Source organism: Dryobates pubescens, chromosome 7, assembly GCF_014839835.1.
Source record: "Dryobates pubescens isolate bDryPub1 chromosome 7, bDryPub1.pri, whole genome shotgun sequence".
In the NCBI taxonomy this organism is placed as follows: Eukaryota; Metazoa; Chordata; class Aves; order Piciformes; family Picidae; genus Dryobates; species Dryobates pubescens.
Genome location: NC_071618.1, coordinates 5,738,961 through 5,754,590, shown reverse-complemented (window position 1 = coordinate 5,754,590; position 15,630 = coordinate 5,738,961). Strand labels below are relative to the sequence as shown.

The window sequence follows — 15,630 nt, the reverse complement described above, 5'->3', positions numbered from 1 at the left end:
ATAATTGGCTAGAGTACCTTGTAACTCTTATTTGGTGAAAGAGAGAACTTAGTTGGTGATGGAGTAGAATGTTTCACCTCTGAATCAGCAGCACTTGAGAGACCATTTCTGAAGGCAGGACTTCCCTCTTCATCATTCTCACCAAGTTCCTGAATCACTGTATCTAGCATTTCCCTCACAGTTTCAATAGACACTGGCAGCTAGAAAGTTATTAGAAACATGTGATGATTGCAATTCTCATTTGGAACAGGACAGACTGCAGTCAGAATGGTGGTTGAACAGTTCACAAGGCTTTCATTACACAAACACCAGGTTTACAACAAAGCACTAAATGTCTTAAGAGTAATACAAGAAAACAATTCACATAAACATGCATGCTACTTTTTCAAACTACCGAACTCCAGAAAAAGATAGTGGCAAAAGTTGTTTGTTTATAGCTTTCATCCAGACTAGTCTGAATACTGCATGATCTGCTAGGTTACAGTAGTTACTCAGTTTTTCAATCCACTGGTATTAAGCAGGTCATTTGTCCTGAGCAAAGAACTAAGTTTACTTGCCTTAATGCAGAGCCTAGCCTTAAAAAAAGCAAGCATAACTGCAGACAGTCTCATTTTGAAACAATAAGCAAGTCCACTGCATTTATCGAAAATGGTTTCAAAAGCAAGAACTACTTACTTTCTCAGTTACTGACACATCTGAGGAGTTTTCCTCAATGATCCGCATTAAATAATGCTTGCTTTTAAGAAGGTAGGTTTTGCGCTGTTCTTGTTCTTCTGGCATGGCATCACTTTCAACGTCTTCTGCCTTCCTTTGGAAGATCTGAAGGACAGGATGCAGATTATTTAGGGTCAGTCAGAAAAATGCAATGTTGGGGTGATGCAATTTATAAACTTACCATGGCAAGATTCCAGTACGAAACCACATTATTAATAGCTTCAAATGCTAACAAAGCATCATCGGTTTTGCCATCAACTGCATCCAACATTGCAAATGCAATACGTGCCTCCTCTTCATATGCTGCAACCTGAAACACCTGCAAAAAATGAAAGACAACTCATACCTAAGAATGGAATGACGCAAGTATTATTGGGTTTTTCTTTTAAAAGTGTTTTCCTGTAATATAGGAAGTTGGTACTAAGGGTGTTCAGGCCTTCCAATCATGTACACAACTTTGAAGAATCAAGTTGTAAGGAGAGATTCCCTGCCCTGCTCTCTATCAGACACCTATACTACCAAATCTCATCATAAACAGTTTTACAGTAATAACAAAATGCCATGTACAATGCACAAAAAAATCCCATGATGTAAGTTTTTGATGTAGACACTCTGAGATCTGTGGGAACACCAGTTACGAGTGGTGTGAGCAATCTGGCAGTTCAGGCCTGGAGCCTGACATGGTGGTAGGCCATGCTCAGCGTAAGTGCAGAGCCAGCTACCAGTATGCCAAAACAGTGCTGTGCCTGCAGCACTGTAACTAAAACGAGACGCTGGTAGCTAGAAACATAGTGAGTTATCTTGGGACAACAGGACATACACCTGCATCAACAAACCTCACGTGTCATCCATAGTTGGACCAATAATCTACAATAGTGTGATGTGTGGTCACTCATAGGGGACCAATGAGTCCATGCCAACAAGGCACACCAAGGTTATATAAATTGTAGCAGTTTCCTTGCTACGCACTTCTTTTTCTGCCTGTCTCCTGTCCTTCCATGCTTTACTGTGCCATGCTTTCACCATAGGCCTGAGCCACAGGCCTGCAATGCTGGAACAATAAAGGATCAATACCCGATCATATTGGTCAGCCGTATTGATTCCAAGTACCTCCGTCATCACCATATCTGGCTAAATCTGGCGCCCCACGCTGGGCACCAGATTTAGCAACGAAGGAGAATGGAGTCAATACATCTGATCAAGTATTGTCCTTTATTGCTTCAGTATTGCAGGCCCATGGCTTAGGGCTATGGTGAAAGCATGGTACAGAGCAGACAGAGCTGACAGGCTAGTAAGAAAAGCATGGAGGAAAGTGCGCAGTAAGAAAACCCTTAGAACTTATATCAACTCAGAGGGCATTGCTGGCATGGCTTCATTGGCCCCTCACGAGTGACCACACACTATTACTATAGATTATTGGTTAAACCAGTACTAACACGCAAGATTGTTGATGCACATGTGTGTCCTGTTATTCTGAGATAACTCTGTGTTTATAGCTACCGGTGTCCTGCTTTGGTTACACGGTGCAGGCACAGCACTATTCTGCTATGCTGCTAGCTACTTCTGCACCCGTGCTGGACACGGCCTACCACCACGTCAGGCTCCAGGCCTACACTGCCAGATTGCTCTCACTGCTTATTGCAACCATTACCACAGAGATCAGCTTTGGCTTCATCAATCTGTACCTGAATGTCTACACTGTGGAAGTGTTTGAAGAGTGGATCAGTAGGTTCAGGAATACTCCTCCTCTTTTTGATAGTTTCCAGCATAGGCAAAACTTTCTTCCAGTAGTAGACACTTCGTCCAATGTATTCCTTCTGGTCATAGAAAGAGTTAAGGCTAATGCCCTGATGAAGAGAAGGGAACAGAAGCACATGTTATTTCAGTGAATTCAAGGAAAAAAAAGTTACTTCTTGAAAAGTTCCAGGAGTACTTCTCTGATACTTGAGATACACCTTAGGGAGTTTCTCTCAAGAGCCATGTAAAGTAACATATAGAAAACAGCACTACAGTCTAAGACAGAGTACTTTATAGGGCGACTACAGAGACTTTTGCCAGACAAAACCAGCAGATCCCAATAATATGCTCTTAACTGATTATTTCCCCATTCCCAGCTTGTTTGTAGTTTGGCAAATAAGAAGCACATTTAGAAATAATCTCAGCTTACTGTTTTTTGCAGACTTTTTGCCCAGTGAATAATTAAGGCAGGTTGAAGGCCATGCTTGTCTAGTGTTCGCAGAATACTTATTCCATGCTGTACAGTAAGTCTCAGTTTTGCTGCTGTTCCTGGTCTACATATCAGAAGAAACATTCCTTGATTAGCATTCTCTTATTTTTCAGTCTGTTCACATGTCATTTCTCTGATGAACATAGCCAGCAGTTTTGGTCGTAACATGCATTGGTAGAACTAAAAATTCTATTTCCAGAAGTCTATCATATGTATCAAGTCCCCAGTATACAAAACTTCAAACATATCAAGAAAAATATAATTTTACAAGAACATACTGGGAACCAATCCAAGCTGCTGCAGCAGAAGCTGCCTAAAAATGTAGTTAAACAAACTATGAGTCTTACGTTGTTTTTCTCTGAATAAGAGCACGAGCAGCATCCCACCAGGATCTTTGCTTTTCAGTAAAGAGCTGTTTGCACACTGGCAATGGTAAGAATTGAGGCTGATGTGCACTGTATTGAGAATTAAACTTCTCTTGTAACTGTAAGTTGCTAGTGAATACCACTGCAAGCAGGAACACCTGTTTAAAAAAAAAAAGGATAAAATGTATTCAATACCAAAAAGCTTAGATTGTACACTATATTTAAAAACTTACTAAGTTTACTTACTTCAAGGTCCAATAGACAAATGGATTCAGGAGCATCTGTCTCAAGTCTTGATGTTTCTTGGGGCAGGTGAAAAAGCTGTTTTAACCATTTGCGTATGGGGGGTAAAACTGACATCGAGTTCCAGCGCAAGCCAAGCCACACAAGGTGCTGGAGACTGCCATTGTGCATACGAACAGCACCTATGCAAAAAAAAGAATTAACTGGATGCACAGATTAGCTTCTACAAGTCAGCAAGATTTGTTGTGTCTAATCAGAGTCTGGTTTCACATTTCACTCTCAGAGCAGCCAAAGAACTGTAATATTACAAGCACCAAGATTCTAACTTTCACTTACAAAAGATTAAGCTTCAACTTAGCCAAATATATCATATAGACAGTTCTTCTGAGTGCTCAAACCATCAACTCCCTAAGCTTCTAAAAGGGGGTCACTCTACAATTTCCTTCACTTCTGTGCTCACCATATTCATTTTAACAGGCAACTATTTTTACCAAAGCTATTTTCTTCTCCAATTTTTTTTAAGAGAAGTGCTTCTTTACTTTGCAATGAAGTCTAAGTCTTACCTAGGAGATTAGAACGACTTTGGACAGCTATTCCAGGTATGTCTTTTGTTGTAATACAAAGTATTTGAAGAACTTTTGATGTAGAAAGTTGTGCTGAGTTTCACAATTTCTTACCAATATCATATTTATGAAGTTCCACTTGCACTGGGGCTTGAGTACTGGTATTTCCAATGTCATCCGTGCCAATAAAAGATCTCTCTCTAGAAGCTCCACTCTCAAATAGGCTATCAAACAACGTAAATAAACCACTCTGATTTGCAAATGATTCCACAATCTCTTTAAAGAAGTCCTGCTTGCCATGGCTTAAGTTCAGCAGCATATGACCTAGAAAACAAAAATATCACTTGACATAAAACTGTTAGCAAAAATAAAGAAAATATCTGATACACTGCACTGCTCTTGTTCCCGAAAGCTGGGCACGAATAAGGATTTCCTTTTATGAACCCTACAGGTTAAGTTATTCTTTCTCCCTGGTAATTAGATCAGTGTATCGGCACATTGGCTTTCCAAGCTCTTACTGACAAGAATCTCAAGCCATGGGTAAATGCGGTTCTTTGTGAAAACAAAGCCATCTTTGTATTATTACTCTCCTAGAGGCATTGCAACTGTCCTGAAAATAAGTAGCTGTAACACAAGTAGAAGTCTCTTATTCAAATCCAATCTGAAACACTTGAACCTCATGCCTAGTGTGCCTCTTTTCACATTTAGAACGTGCAAGAGTCTATAAACTGAAAAAATGTCTATCATTAGCAGCAAAAAGAGCAAAGTTGATGAAGAGGGAAGCAGTAGTATTTTCTTTTCCTGTTGGGGCTAACAATACTTGCAAAGTACTATATCAGGCAAAAAGCCGTTTACAGTAGATAAATAGACCACACAAGTTAAATTCTATCTTAGCATGTTAGAGAGGCAAAGAGGAAGTGAAACACCCTCACAGACACTTTAAAAAATGAGAATGTGCACTAACAGCATGATAAAAAGGAAATACCAGGTCTCAGGATAAAATTGCTGTTTTATGTATGTAGTCAGACTCTAGAAGATTTTTATCACAATCTGAAATATTAACACTGCATTTCAAGATAATGCTATGTTCTTTAACAAACCACTCAGCCTTTAAAGTAGCTACACAGCTGTATTTTAGGTTTTTGGGTTTTTTTACCAGACTGGCTTTTTCGATCACAGGCCAACACTTCTAGCATATCTTGTCCAGTTTGATCCCCCTTTATTAGCTTTGACTTTGGTTTAGGAACCTGGTAAAGTAAGGAGAAATTTGTTACAGCTTTTTCTCAGTAATAGAGGATCATTTAAATTAGTCCTAAGAATTAGGAAAGAAGCTTTTTAGCATTATAAAACTACAGGACTTAAAAAAACCCACGATTTAATATGAAATCACAATGTCACATCCTGGACAGGGGAGGTGGGGAGTGTCATGGAACCCACCCAAAACATACACAATCCCACAGTGGGCAATTACAGCTATTGAAAGCAACATTAAGTGAACATGAGAGGAAACATTACATCTGGAAAGCAAGTGGTGACAAAGACAACAATCAATTTTATTTCATAAGGCAAAAAATTATGCTTGTTTTTTCACTTCTGTTCTCTATGCAACAAGTATGGGAACTATACAGTTCATCCCCTTCCCTCCCTATAGCAATAAGCCTAACACTCAACACGTGTGCAGCTGTATTACAGAAAAAGGAATATACTGTAGGAAATAAAAGGCTTAGTGAGTTTAAGGGAAATAGCTGAAGATACTTTTGCCTTATTCAAGTTGTTTGAAAACTTTTAAAGAATTACAAAAGAACAGGGTTTGGTGAATGAGAAGGAAGCCTTTCCTTAGGCACACAAACACTAATTCATCTCAGGAATACAGTTCAGCACATGTACAGCAAGAACATTTCACAAACTAAAAGGTATAAACTGAAAAATTACTTACCTGGAAGCTTATCAGATAACACAATGCTGCTAGTTCACACACAGCTCTCCACTGTGCCTCATTGTGCTGGGCCATTTTCAGCAGCAAAGTTCCAGCATGCATGTATAGCTGTCCTTTCATTTCCACAAAGGTCCGAGACAACTCATCAGCCCCATTCACATACGGTTTCACTGACTGAAGCACACGATCAAAACTAAAATGCAGAGAAGACTCATTCTAAACAGTGCCCTGGTAAAAGCTATAGCAGATGATTTTGGTTAACATTTAACATGAATCAAGTAACTCCAGGAATCAATGGTTAGAACCGCTTTTGTTGCATAAACCAAACTTGCACTAAAAATAACCAGTTTCAAACTCCCAAAGCTTACTGGAAGCAAAATATAATAAATACTACCTAGATATTTACAGTCCTTTTTGGCGTATCTTACAATAGCTGGTTTCAAAAGTATACTCCCAAACTACATGGGTAAACTTGCTCTCTACAGCAGATTCAGAGACATGCATGAAGCACTTGTCACTTTGCTTTACTATTTCCTTTGCTTATCAGAAAGGCTCAGAATACAGGTAGACAGGATCCTCAGAAACAAAACATACTGTAGATAATTTGAGTAAGTGTAGACTAGTATACAACCCCCACTCATGAGAGGCTTTCCAGAGTACAGTTAAAATACTCTTTCAGTTGCCTGACAGAACTACAATGGCTGTTAGCAGTGCCATGACCTTGTATTGCTCTAATAAAATCACAACAAAAAACCCATAACAATTTTAGTCAATAACAGAGAAGAGAAAATAAAGTACATCTGAGCATTAAGTATTCCTCAACCACTGTTTGTATTACCTCAAATACTAATTCAAGATTAACAGACTGAAGAATATTGTTTTACAAGAGGCATAACAGCCATTGCATAATTAAGGAACAAAGGTAAGTCAATAAAAAACAGTAAGAAAGGGAAGATAACAGAAGTAACACAGACCTTAATATATTGACTACAAACACTGTTTTGTAGTACTAAGTGCACCACAGATTAAATGCCTTGAAGTCAGCTGATTTAGCTGATCCTGCAACATCAACATTTATCCTGAAGGAGTGTTCTTCCATCAAGTGGCTTCCTCCCTCCCAACTGTACTATATACATAAAGTTCTTAACTATTTCAGCATGCTTTGTGTTTATTTAGACCAAAATGATCAGGACAAAGCTGATCCGTAAGAGGTAGTTTTGACTTTTCCTCTTGTTGTTGTTGGGTGGCCTGGTGGTGGTTTGGTTTTCTTTCCCCCACTTCTCTGGAAAATCTGAATTGGTCAACTGCTAAAATACAGAACTCTTACTGAAAGGAAAGAAGGTACAAAGTTAATTGATTCAGGATCAGTAAGTCTTCTTCATAGCTGCATACTGACTATTCAAACAAGGCTTGCATGTCTACAAAAGACATCCTGAGGTTCAAACCCAGTAAAAATCAATGAATAGTAAGAAAAAAATAACAATTATTAGAGACTTTTTAACAGGAAAGTTAAAATAGTACCTTTCAAGTGTCTCTCTGCATTCCTGAACATCTCTAGAAGCAAGTGTCATTTTGACAAAGCTGGAATAGGCCAGCAGATAATCTTTCCTGATAGCTCTCCAGTTATTTTTATCAGACTCCAAGTCTTGCAAAGATTCCAGATATTCCTAAAGAAGAAAGTTCATCACAGGATAAGGAACAGTCATCCTTCCATGAAGGCAAGGGCAGCACTTCTCCAAAACACATTAGTAGCATTTACTGCATAATCCAGTTTCATAGGTGAGATCTTAACATATTCTTCAGCAGCAAAGTTCCAGAGAACTATTTGCCTGAGCAATTTTATCCCTAATGGAACTGCTGTATCTAACTCAGCTTTTGAAGTTAGAAACTCAATCGTTCTATAAGGTTAAACTTTAATGAGAAAATTCCAATTTAAAAAAACCAAGAAGTATTTTGTAATTCCACTGGTTTCAGTAGACTTGCATTTGAAGGAGATAAATCACTTGAGAAACAGCTCTCAGAGTAATGATACTAAGAGAAATAGACCAGTTAAAAAGATAGGGAAGACTATCACAGGATCAAAATATGATTAAACACCTCAAGTGTCTCTACAACACAGGAACACCATTCCAAGCTTGACTGTAAAGGTATTTTCTTCTCTGCTTCCTGACAATGAAGCACAGCATCTTTTAATCTATTATTTGAACGGTAGAGTGCAACTAGTCTGATATTTATGTAGACATCATCTGGTCTTGCATAAAGTTCTGCTTGAATCAAGTCAAAAAGCTGATTCCGTCCATCTTCACCTTTACAATCCAGTAACTGCTCCTGTTAAGCATGAAGGCAACATGTTAATATTTCATTTCCCACATGAGCCTTTCAAACAACTACAGTACTAAACTACTCCACTACATAGACTCAAAACTACACTACTCTTAAAAGCTTTCAGATATTACATGAAGTTTGCTGAAATATTTTTACATGGAGATAGCTATCAAAATCCTCAGAAGAATTTGTCCCTTACCAATTTTAAGTAATGTTTGTCAAACTTTGTTTTCAATGACGGTATACACTGCCACAGACTACTTTGCATAAGGAAAAACCAATACAAACCACACATCTTAAAACTCCCATGTGCCTGTTGCCTACCTACACAAAATTAGTACACCTGTGTAAAAGTGAGACTGCATGACTGACAGCCATTTACACAGTATTTGAGAATTACAGCATTTCTCACATTCTGCAAAAGTGATCATAATACAGCTTTAAAAACAAAAGATCAGTGCAGAGTAAGAAAGTCTGAGTTTACATTCCTGCAAATGACAAAACAAAGATAATGCAGTGTTTATCTAGTCTTAACTTCTCAGATATGACAACTAATAGTTTCTCGGCATTTTTTAAGTGGGTTAACCTTGAAACATTAAAAAGTGAATGAAAGCCTGTAGATGCATCTTTCTTGAAAGCTAGACAAAAATGTCAAGACTGCAAAGAAAGTTGTATCTCAGATTTCATGTTAAAGATTCTGAAACAATCCAGCCAGGAAGAGTTGTGTGTAAAACAACATACAAAGAGCACTGCAATCAGATGCTGAAAGTTTCCTTAAGCCATTGAACATAAGTAATTTGGAATTTACCTTCAACCTGTAAACAGCAGGACTCCCAGGGAAGAGCTTAGCAGCTCTCTCAACCCAGTACTTTGCCCTTCCATCAGTAACATCATTATTGCACAGTAACTCGGCAATCTTCAAGACAAGATCTTTCTGTGTTGGGTTCAACTCCACCGAACGCTAGTTTTCCATTGGGCACAAAGGAGACAAAAAAAGGTCAGTCGATTTTACAATCCATATATAACAGGAAAGAGTTAACCCTCACACAAATGAGGCCAGCTACCCAGATTAGATAGATCTATCAATATAGAATATATTAAGAAAAGCCTTTCTAAGTGCCACCACTGGTTTACAGCATTCCAGACAACTGCTGGAATTCAGAAGCACATAAACCAAAACAATGCAAAAGCCAGCTCCTCTGCACCTACCACTAGCTATTAGCTACACAGGCAGTACAACTACCTCTAGTCTACCCAGACACAGACACTTCTGAAAACGCAGTCAAGACAGCCAGTTTAACACGTGTGATAGCATTTCCTGGAGTTGTGTTGGCGACCAAACTTCTGAGCACATCATCTGCCTCTCCAAAACCAGACGGAGAATTTGACATTTGTAGGATAGCCTAATCTAGATGAGCTCTATCCTGCCATTCTGCCCCTGCTCCCACCAAAACTAACAAGCAAAAAACCATAACAGGACTACAGTCTCCCAGTAGCAACTAGACTTCTATTGTCATCAACCCACATTATGGAATTCTACAACAGCCACAAATCCATAACCCAAAAGGCAATGTATGGCATAGGAAGAATTTAACAGCAGGAAGCAGAAAGATCAAGTCCCAAACAAAAAATGAAGAAACTACTGAAGCAAGTGACATCAAGTGACGATGCAGTGCTATGTATGCTTTCCATTGCCAAAGGTGTATAAATAATGCCATTTTCCCAGGAACACATTTTCTTCTATAGGTTTGAGAATGTCCAGAACAGAAGGATTTTAGAAGTCAATTTACAAAAGAGTAATAGAGCATAGTACTTACCTTGTAACATCCAAAAGCTTTTTCTATGTTATCCTCAGCTTCATAAATTTGTCCAAGAAATCTGTGTGCTTTGGGATCTCGCTCCTGCACATTGAGGTATGTAGATATATATCTATGGAGGGGGAAAAAAGTCAGTTATTTGACCAATGTTTTTCAACAGTACTCCTCTCCTTCCTGAGCTATAACAACCTAATGTCACGCGTTCAATTGAATCTGCTGATGAGTACTTCCCTCCCATCTGTGTGTGGAGGGTTGTTTGTGAAAGCAAACTGTGTTAAACCACTACACTTACCCTGCTAGGCATATTTTGTTCTAGATAACTTTCCGGACCTTAAAGTGAGAAATAATATTGTTTTATATATACAGATACTACTTAATGGCTAGCAAGTATTTCTGTTTAAAAAAAAAAAGAAGGCAGTAGTTCACAGAAACAGTAAGACCTATAAAACACAATGAGGAAATAAGAGCCATTCCAAACAGGTAAGTTTTTCAGTATCTTGTAACTAATCTTCTTTAAAGTTGCTGTTTCATAAAGATTTAAAGGTTTAATATCCACATCTTTAAACAGCATGACACCGATCTTGGTTTCTCTGGTAAACTTCATATTAATTTAGCTTTCTCTGACACTTCATAGAATAGAAAAATAACACAAACACCATACATCAATGCATGTTACCTCTTAGCAAGTTCATACTCTTTTATTTCAAAATACAGCTTCGCGAAGAGGAATCCTTTCATTGATTTCTGAAGAAAAAAAACATGGGCGACATATTTTAGCCATACAGTACTTCAAAAGTAATTCAGTGATCTTTCAATAATGCAAAATGCTTTAAAATGACTGAATCTGACAACTAGTTATTTGATTCAAATCCATTCCTCACCTTTAAGAGTTTGTTTTTCAAAGATGCAGGATTAAGAATTAATAACATTTCTCCTATAATTAGCAAACGCTACTAGGCAATATAGCGATTACAAGCGAAGCAAGCAACAAACTCTTATACATGTGGTATTTCATAAATGCTTCTCATTAAAGTGAGTGAAAGAATGGGATCAGTTTCAGTATAGCAAAGGAAAAAACCCAACTTCAAACCAAGAGTGTCATTCGCAGGCGCTGTAGCATGCTATCAGACAGTACTGTTTAAACATCCGTATGGAAAAAGCAATCTCTACCCATGTCACTCTCAGTTTGGGTAAGAAGTGTATTTATGCAGTTTATTTCTGATGTCAGTCTAAGGTAACTTGAACAGACACATTTTATAGATGAAAGGTGAAACATCTCCTAAAAGTAATTTTTTGGGGGATAGAACAAGGAAGCAACAGAGACAAAATAAATAGACAAAAAGTGGGCAGAGGGCAAGAGGGTGGAAAGAGGGGAGGAGGAAAAGGGTGAAAGGAACAAGCTGAAGAACTTGCTATGTCACAGGCAAAAAAATTAAGGCAGATGTAAACCAAACACATTTAACACTTGAGCTCCCAGTATCAGTCCAAAAACCTATTTTGCTTGTGAACCCCTCAAAATGCTGGCAATACTTACATCTATGACTCAAAATATGCAGATTTAAAAAGCGTTTTAGTTACTAGTTTCCCCCTCTCTCCCACCTGTACTATTCCTGCAAAATTTTAAATAGTGGTTTAGAAAGCAGGCCTACTAAGGCACTTCACATTATCAGTCTATTTTAGAAGTATGTTAGAAAAAGGAAACATTGAAACACGTCAGAGTGGAATCACACTTGGCATCTCCTTTTAAACGTGTGTGAAAAGAAACCTCAAGGTACACGCTTTGCAGCTTTCTAAGTGGCTCGCCTCCATCCCAAATCAACACAATAAGAAAACCAGTAACTATTTCCACCGTTGACTATACTATATAATTAGTTGTAAGCACTAGGTAAAATCCCACCCTGCTAAATATATGCCAGCTGGCCTTAAGCACAAGAGAAGGGGAGGAATTTTTTTAGTTTGTGTCCAAGAGGAATATCACAACAACTGAAAAACACCTCCGATTCTAACAGATGTACTGGACATTGTCTAGCCTACACGGTACCCAAGCCAATTAAAGTCACAGGATAACGTTGTTACTGTTGGGAAAGGTACAAATGATGATGTTGTACACAGGCCCTGCATAAAGGCCCTGCTGCATAATGGTGAACATGGATGCAGTCACATTGCACAACACACTGATGAGTATTCTACCTCTGCAATAAAATCCTTTCAAAACAGTAGAACAGGGTATTTCAGGATTAAATAGCTCTCATGAATTGTAACAGACTGCTCAATCTGTACACCATTTCCCACCCTCTCTCACAGCAGCTTCCCGTACTTCACTCGACTTGAAAAACCCCCGAGTTTACTGACTCAGAAATACGCCAGAGACAACTTCCTCGTACGACTAGGGATGAGGAAGTGCAGAACAGACTAAGCCCCGGCACGGCGGGGCCCGACACAGTGAGGGAAGCCAGCCACGGTACACAGAGATAGTCGCCGGGCCCCTATCGGTGCGGCAGGAGCAGCGAGGCTCCTGCGCGGGAAGCCGCCGCCCCTCCGAAACCGAGGAAGGGCCGCCGCTGCGGCCCACACGAGCTGCTTCTGAAGCCTGGCGCTATGAGCCGTGGGAAACGGCCCCACCACAGGCCCCACCGAGCCAAGCCAGGCCGGGCGGCCGCGAGCAGCCACAACTGAGCGGCGTGGACGAGAAGGACAAGGCCGCGGAAGGTCCGTTGGCAGCTCCCGACAGGGCCCGACGCCGGCATCGCTTACCTCTCTGGGAGAAGATGCGGCTGCCTGCACAGAGGCGACGTACCGCTCCACTTCGGGCTTCGTACGCCGCATCATGGCGCCACGGCGGGGGCCGCACCCGGCCTCCCTCCAGACAGAGCGCCTTGCCCGCCGGCCTTCGCAGGGGAGGGATGGAGGAAGCGGCGGCCGTCGCGCGTTACGCAACTTCCCGCGCAACCGCACAGAACACCGAAACGCCACCAGCCGCCCCGCTAGCGGCCCCTTCCCTCTGCAGGGCGGGGCCTCGTCCGCCCTCGCGCATGCGCCCGTGGGAAGGCCGGGAGCGGGAGCGCGCTGCTGCTGCTGAGGGGAGGGCTGGCGGGGGGTGGGGCCTAAAACTATAGACTCATTAACGGGGGGAAAGACCTCTAAGTACGTCAAATGCAACTGTCAACCCAACACCGCCGTGGCCCCTAAACCGTGCGCCAAAATAGCACGGCTACACGGTTTTTGAGCACCTCCAGAGACACTCCACCACTTCCCTGGGCAAAAGGAAGAGAGATGGCAACGGGACCGGTCCCGTCTAGGGCCGATTCCCGTGCCGCGCCGGTGACGGACATCCTGTTCCCGTGCGCCGCCAGGCCGTTCGCCAGAGCCAGGCGCGGATGAAGGGGGCAGGGTACCCAAGTGGACTGGCAGGGACCGGTAAGATGAGCGAGGCAGGGGGAGGAGCAACGCTTAAGGGTTGTCAGCCTCCATAGGAAGCCAAGCTGCCTTGGCTTTGTGTCCTTGTAAATTTTAAGGGGGAAATGGCCACTGCAGCCTTGTTACTAGACCAGATTCCATTTGTGTGTGGGCTTTACGTTATCACAGAACGTTTTCCTGTGTGCAAAATCTAAATTCAGCACTTTCGTTGAAAGATTATGCAATCATGGAATGGTTTGGGTTGGAATGGTCTTTCAAGACCACGTCAGGACCACTGGGCTCTGTCTTTGAAGAAGCATCATTAAAAAGTTCTCCCATTTTAAATCTCAAGCAACCCATGGACAGCCATACAATTCCTGCTACACTCCCAAAATACTGGTATCTCCAGAACTCTTACCATCTTTGTCAGAAAGGGAAAAAAAACTAACCAACCAAACACACAAAAAACCACAAACACCACCCACCAAACCACACCCATCAAAAGCACCAACCCAGCATCTAATCCCCTGACTGAAAGAATTAACCCTCTTTTATTAATGGTGATTCATGCAGACATTCAAATTAATTCTCCAAGAAGAAAGGGTATCTATTTTTAAGTACTTTATTTAATACTATGTCTATAACCAAGGTTGCCAAACAATTTATCAGCACATGCCAGGCTGCATAACAGAAGCCTTGGTGCTAGTGCAGAGGACAATGCTGGAGTGGGCTCACTAGCAGAAGTTACTGCTCTTCAGTTGATGAGGAGGCATGGAAAGTTGCCTTCATACAGATGAGATTCAGTGCCTTGACACTGGTTACCATCTTTCACCCATGACTGTAGCAGCACCCAGCATGTTGTCACCAGACCAGGAAAGCAGCTAACCAGGAAGAAATTGCGTCTAGTGATATCCCTGCACCCTGACTGCTGAGTTCAGCTCACTACCTACCTGTTGGAACAGAGTACAGGGCTTGCCAATGCCGGCAGCAGAAAAGCCTTAGGCACAGCTTCTCCACTACAGCTGCATTCATTGGGTTTTCTGAAGTGCTCTCTAACTGTTAGTCTAAGCAGGGGCTCCTAAAGGAATCTCTTTTGCCCATGCATGATTAATCCTATGCACCAGAAAGGGGCAAAGCTTCCCAGGCATCCGTTCCCACATTCCAGGCTCACAGCCTTCTTTGCGAGACCTAGTAGGGGTCATGGGTAGAAAAACAATAAACTCTGCCTCTTTCAGGAAAGTATGTGCAGGTATACAAAATATCTTTAATTGTGACAGGCCAGGAAGTGTGCTTCAGCACCAGGGCCTGTAATTGTCCAGGCTGCCTAATTGCCAGCTTACTCATTGGCTCTATTTTGCAACTGCTTTTAATTAAGTCTCTTCATGACAATGTCCAGGGGTATTATTTCTATGGCAGTTCACCTCAAAGACAACTCCCAAATCAGTTGTATGGGTTTGGGGAACCTTCCAATGGAGACAGGACTTGAACAAAAGTAGAATTTCAGCATGGGGGTGATTAAATATTGGAACATATTGCCCACTAAAGTCTGAGAAATCTCCCTTGAGATAGATACTCACAGCTCTGCTGAACAAGACTTTCAGTGCTGATCCAGCTTTGAAATTAGATCTGCTTTGAGCAGATGGTTGAAGTAGCTAAGCTCTAGTAGTTTATTCCAACCAACGTTTTTCCATGATTCAGGAATGGTCAGGCTTTGAACCCTTAAGTATCCTCAGATGCTCTTAGCACCACACATGCTCATGTTCATCAAATAAAACCTGCTGCCTTGGTGAACTTTAGCACAGCATTGGCCATCAGCAACCTGGAAACAGAAAAAAAACCCCTCCTGTGTTAGGGCTACTGGGATACCAGAGTTGACAGGAGGCCTGTGACAGCATTAGCCACTGTTGTAGATGGATGTAACCCCAAGCAATGTGGATGTGAGTCAGGTCTTGCAGTTTAGCCTCAGTTAAGGGCACTTCCCAACTCTTTGAGCATAAGGCTGTGCATACACAGACTGAAAGAAAATAAGTACTGTCAGTATAAC

General features: G+C 41.1%; 1 protein-coding gene across 2 annotated transcripts in view; it reads right to left on the bottom strand.

Moving 5' to 3' along the window:
- RGPD4 (RANBP2 like and GRIP domain containing 4) overlaps positions 1-13,113 on the bottom strand; it is a 36,694-nt gene extending 23,581 nt beyond the window's left edge. For both annotated transcript variants that reach the window (XM_054162837.1, XM_054162838.1), the window contains exons 1-16: positions 12,945-13,113; positions 10,867-10,934; positions 10,191-10,302; positions 9,182-9,334; positions 8,146-8,376; positions 7,570-7,715; positions 6,049-6,241; positions 5,269-5,359; positions 4,227-4,436; positions 3,553-3,731; positions 3,289-3,464; positions 2,882-3,005; positions 2,400-2,561; positions 896-1,033; positions 676-819; positions 18-200 (exon numbers count right to left, since the gene is read on the bottom strand). In XM_054162837.1, coding sequence (XP_054018812.1) covers positions 18-200; positions 676-819; positions 896-1,033; positions 2,400-2,561; positions 2,882-3,005; positions 3,289-3,464; positions 3,553-3,731; positions 4,227-4,436; positions 5,269-5,359; positions 6,049-6,241; positions 7,570-7,715; positions 8,146-8,376; positions 9,182-9,334; positions 10,191-10,302; positions 10,867-10,934; positions 12,945-13,019 — 2,385 coding nt within the window. In that variant the 5' untranslated portion in view covers positions 13,020-13,113. The remainder of the gene's footprint in view (positions 1-17; positions 201-675; positions 820-895; positions 1,034-2,399; positions 2,562-2,881; positions 3,006-3,288; positions 3,465-3,552; positions 3,732-4,226; positions 4,437-5,268; positions 5,360-6,048; positions 6,242-7,569; positions 7,716-8,145; positions 8,377-9,181; positions 9,335-10,190; positions 10,303-10,866; positions 10,935-12,944) is intronic.
- Between the last annotated feature and the right edge of the window lie 2,517 nt (positions 13,114-15,630).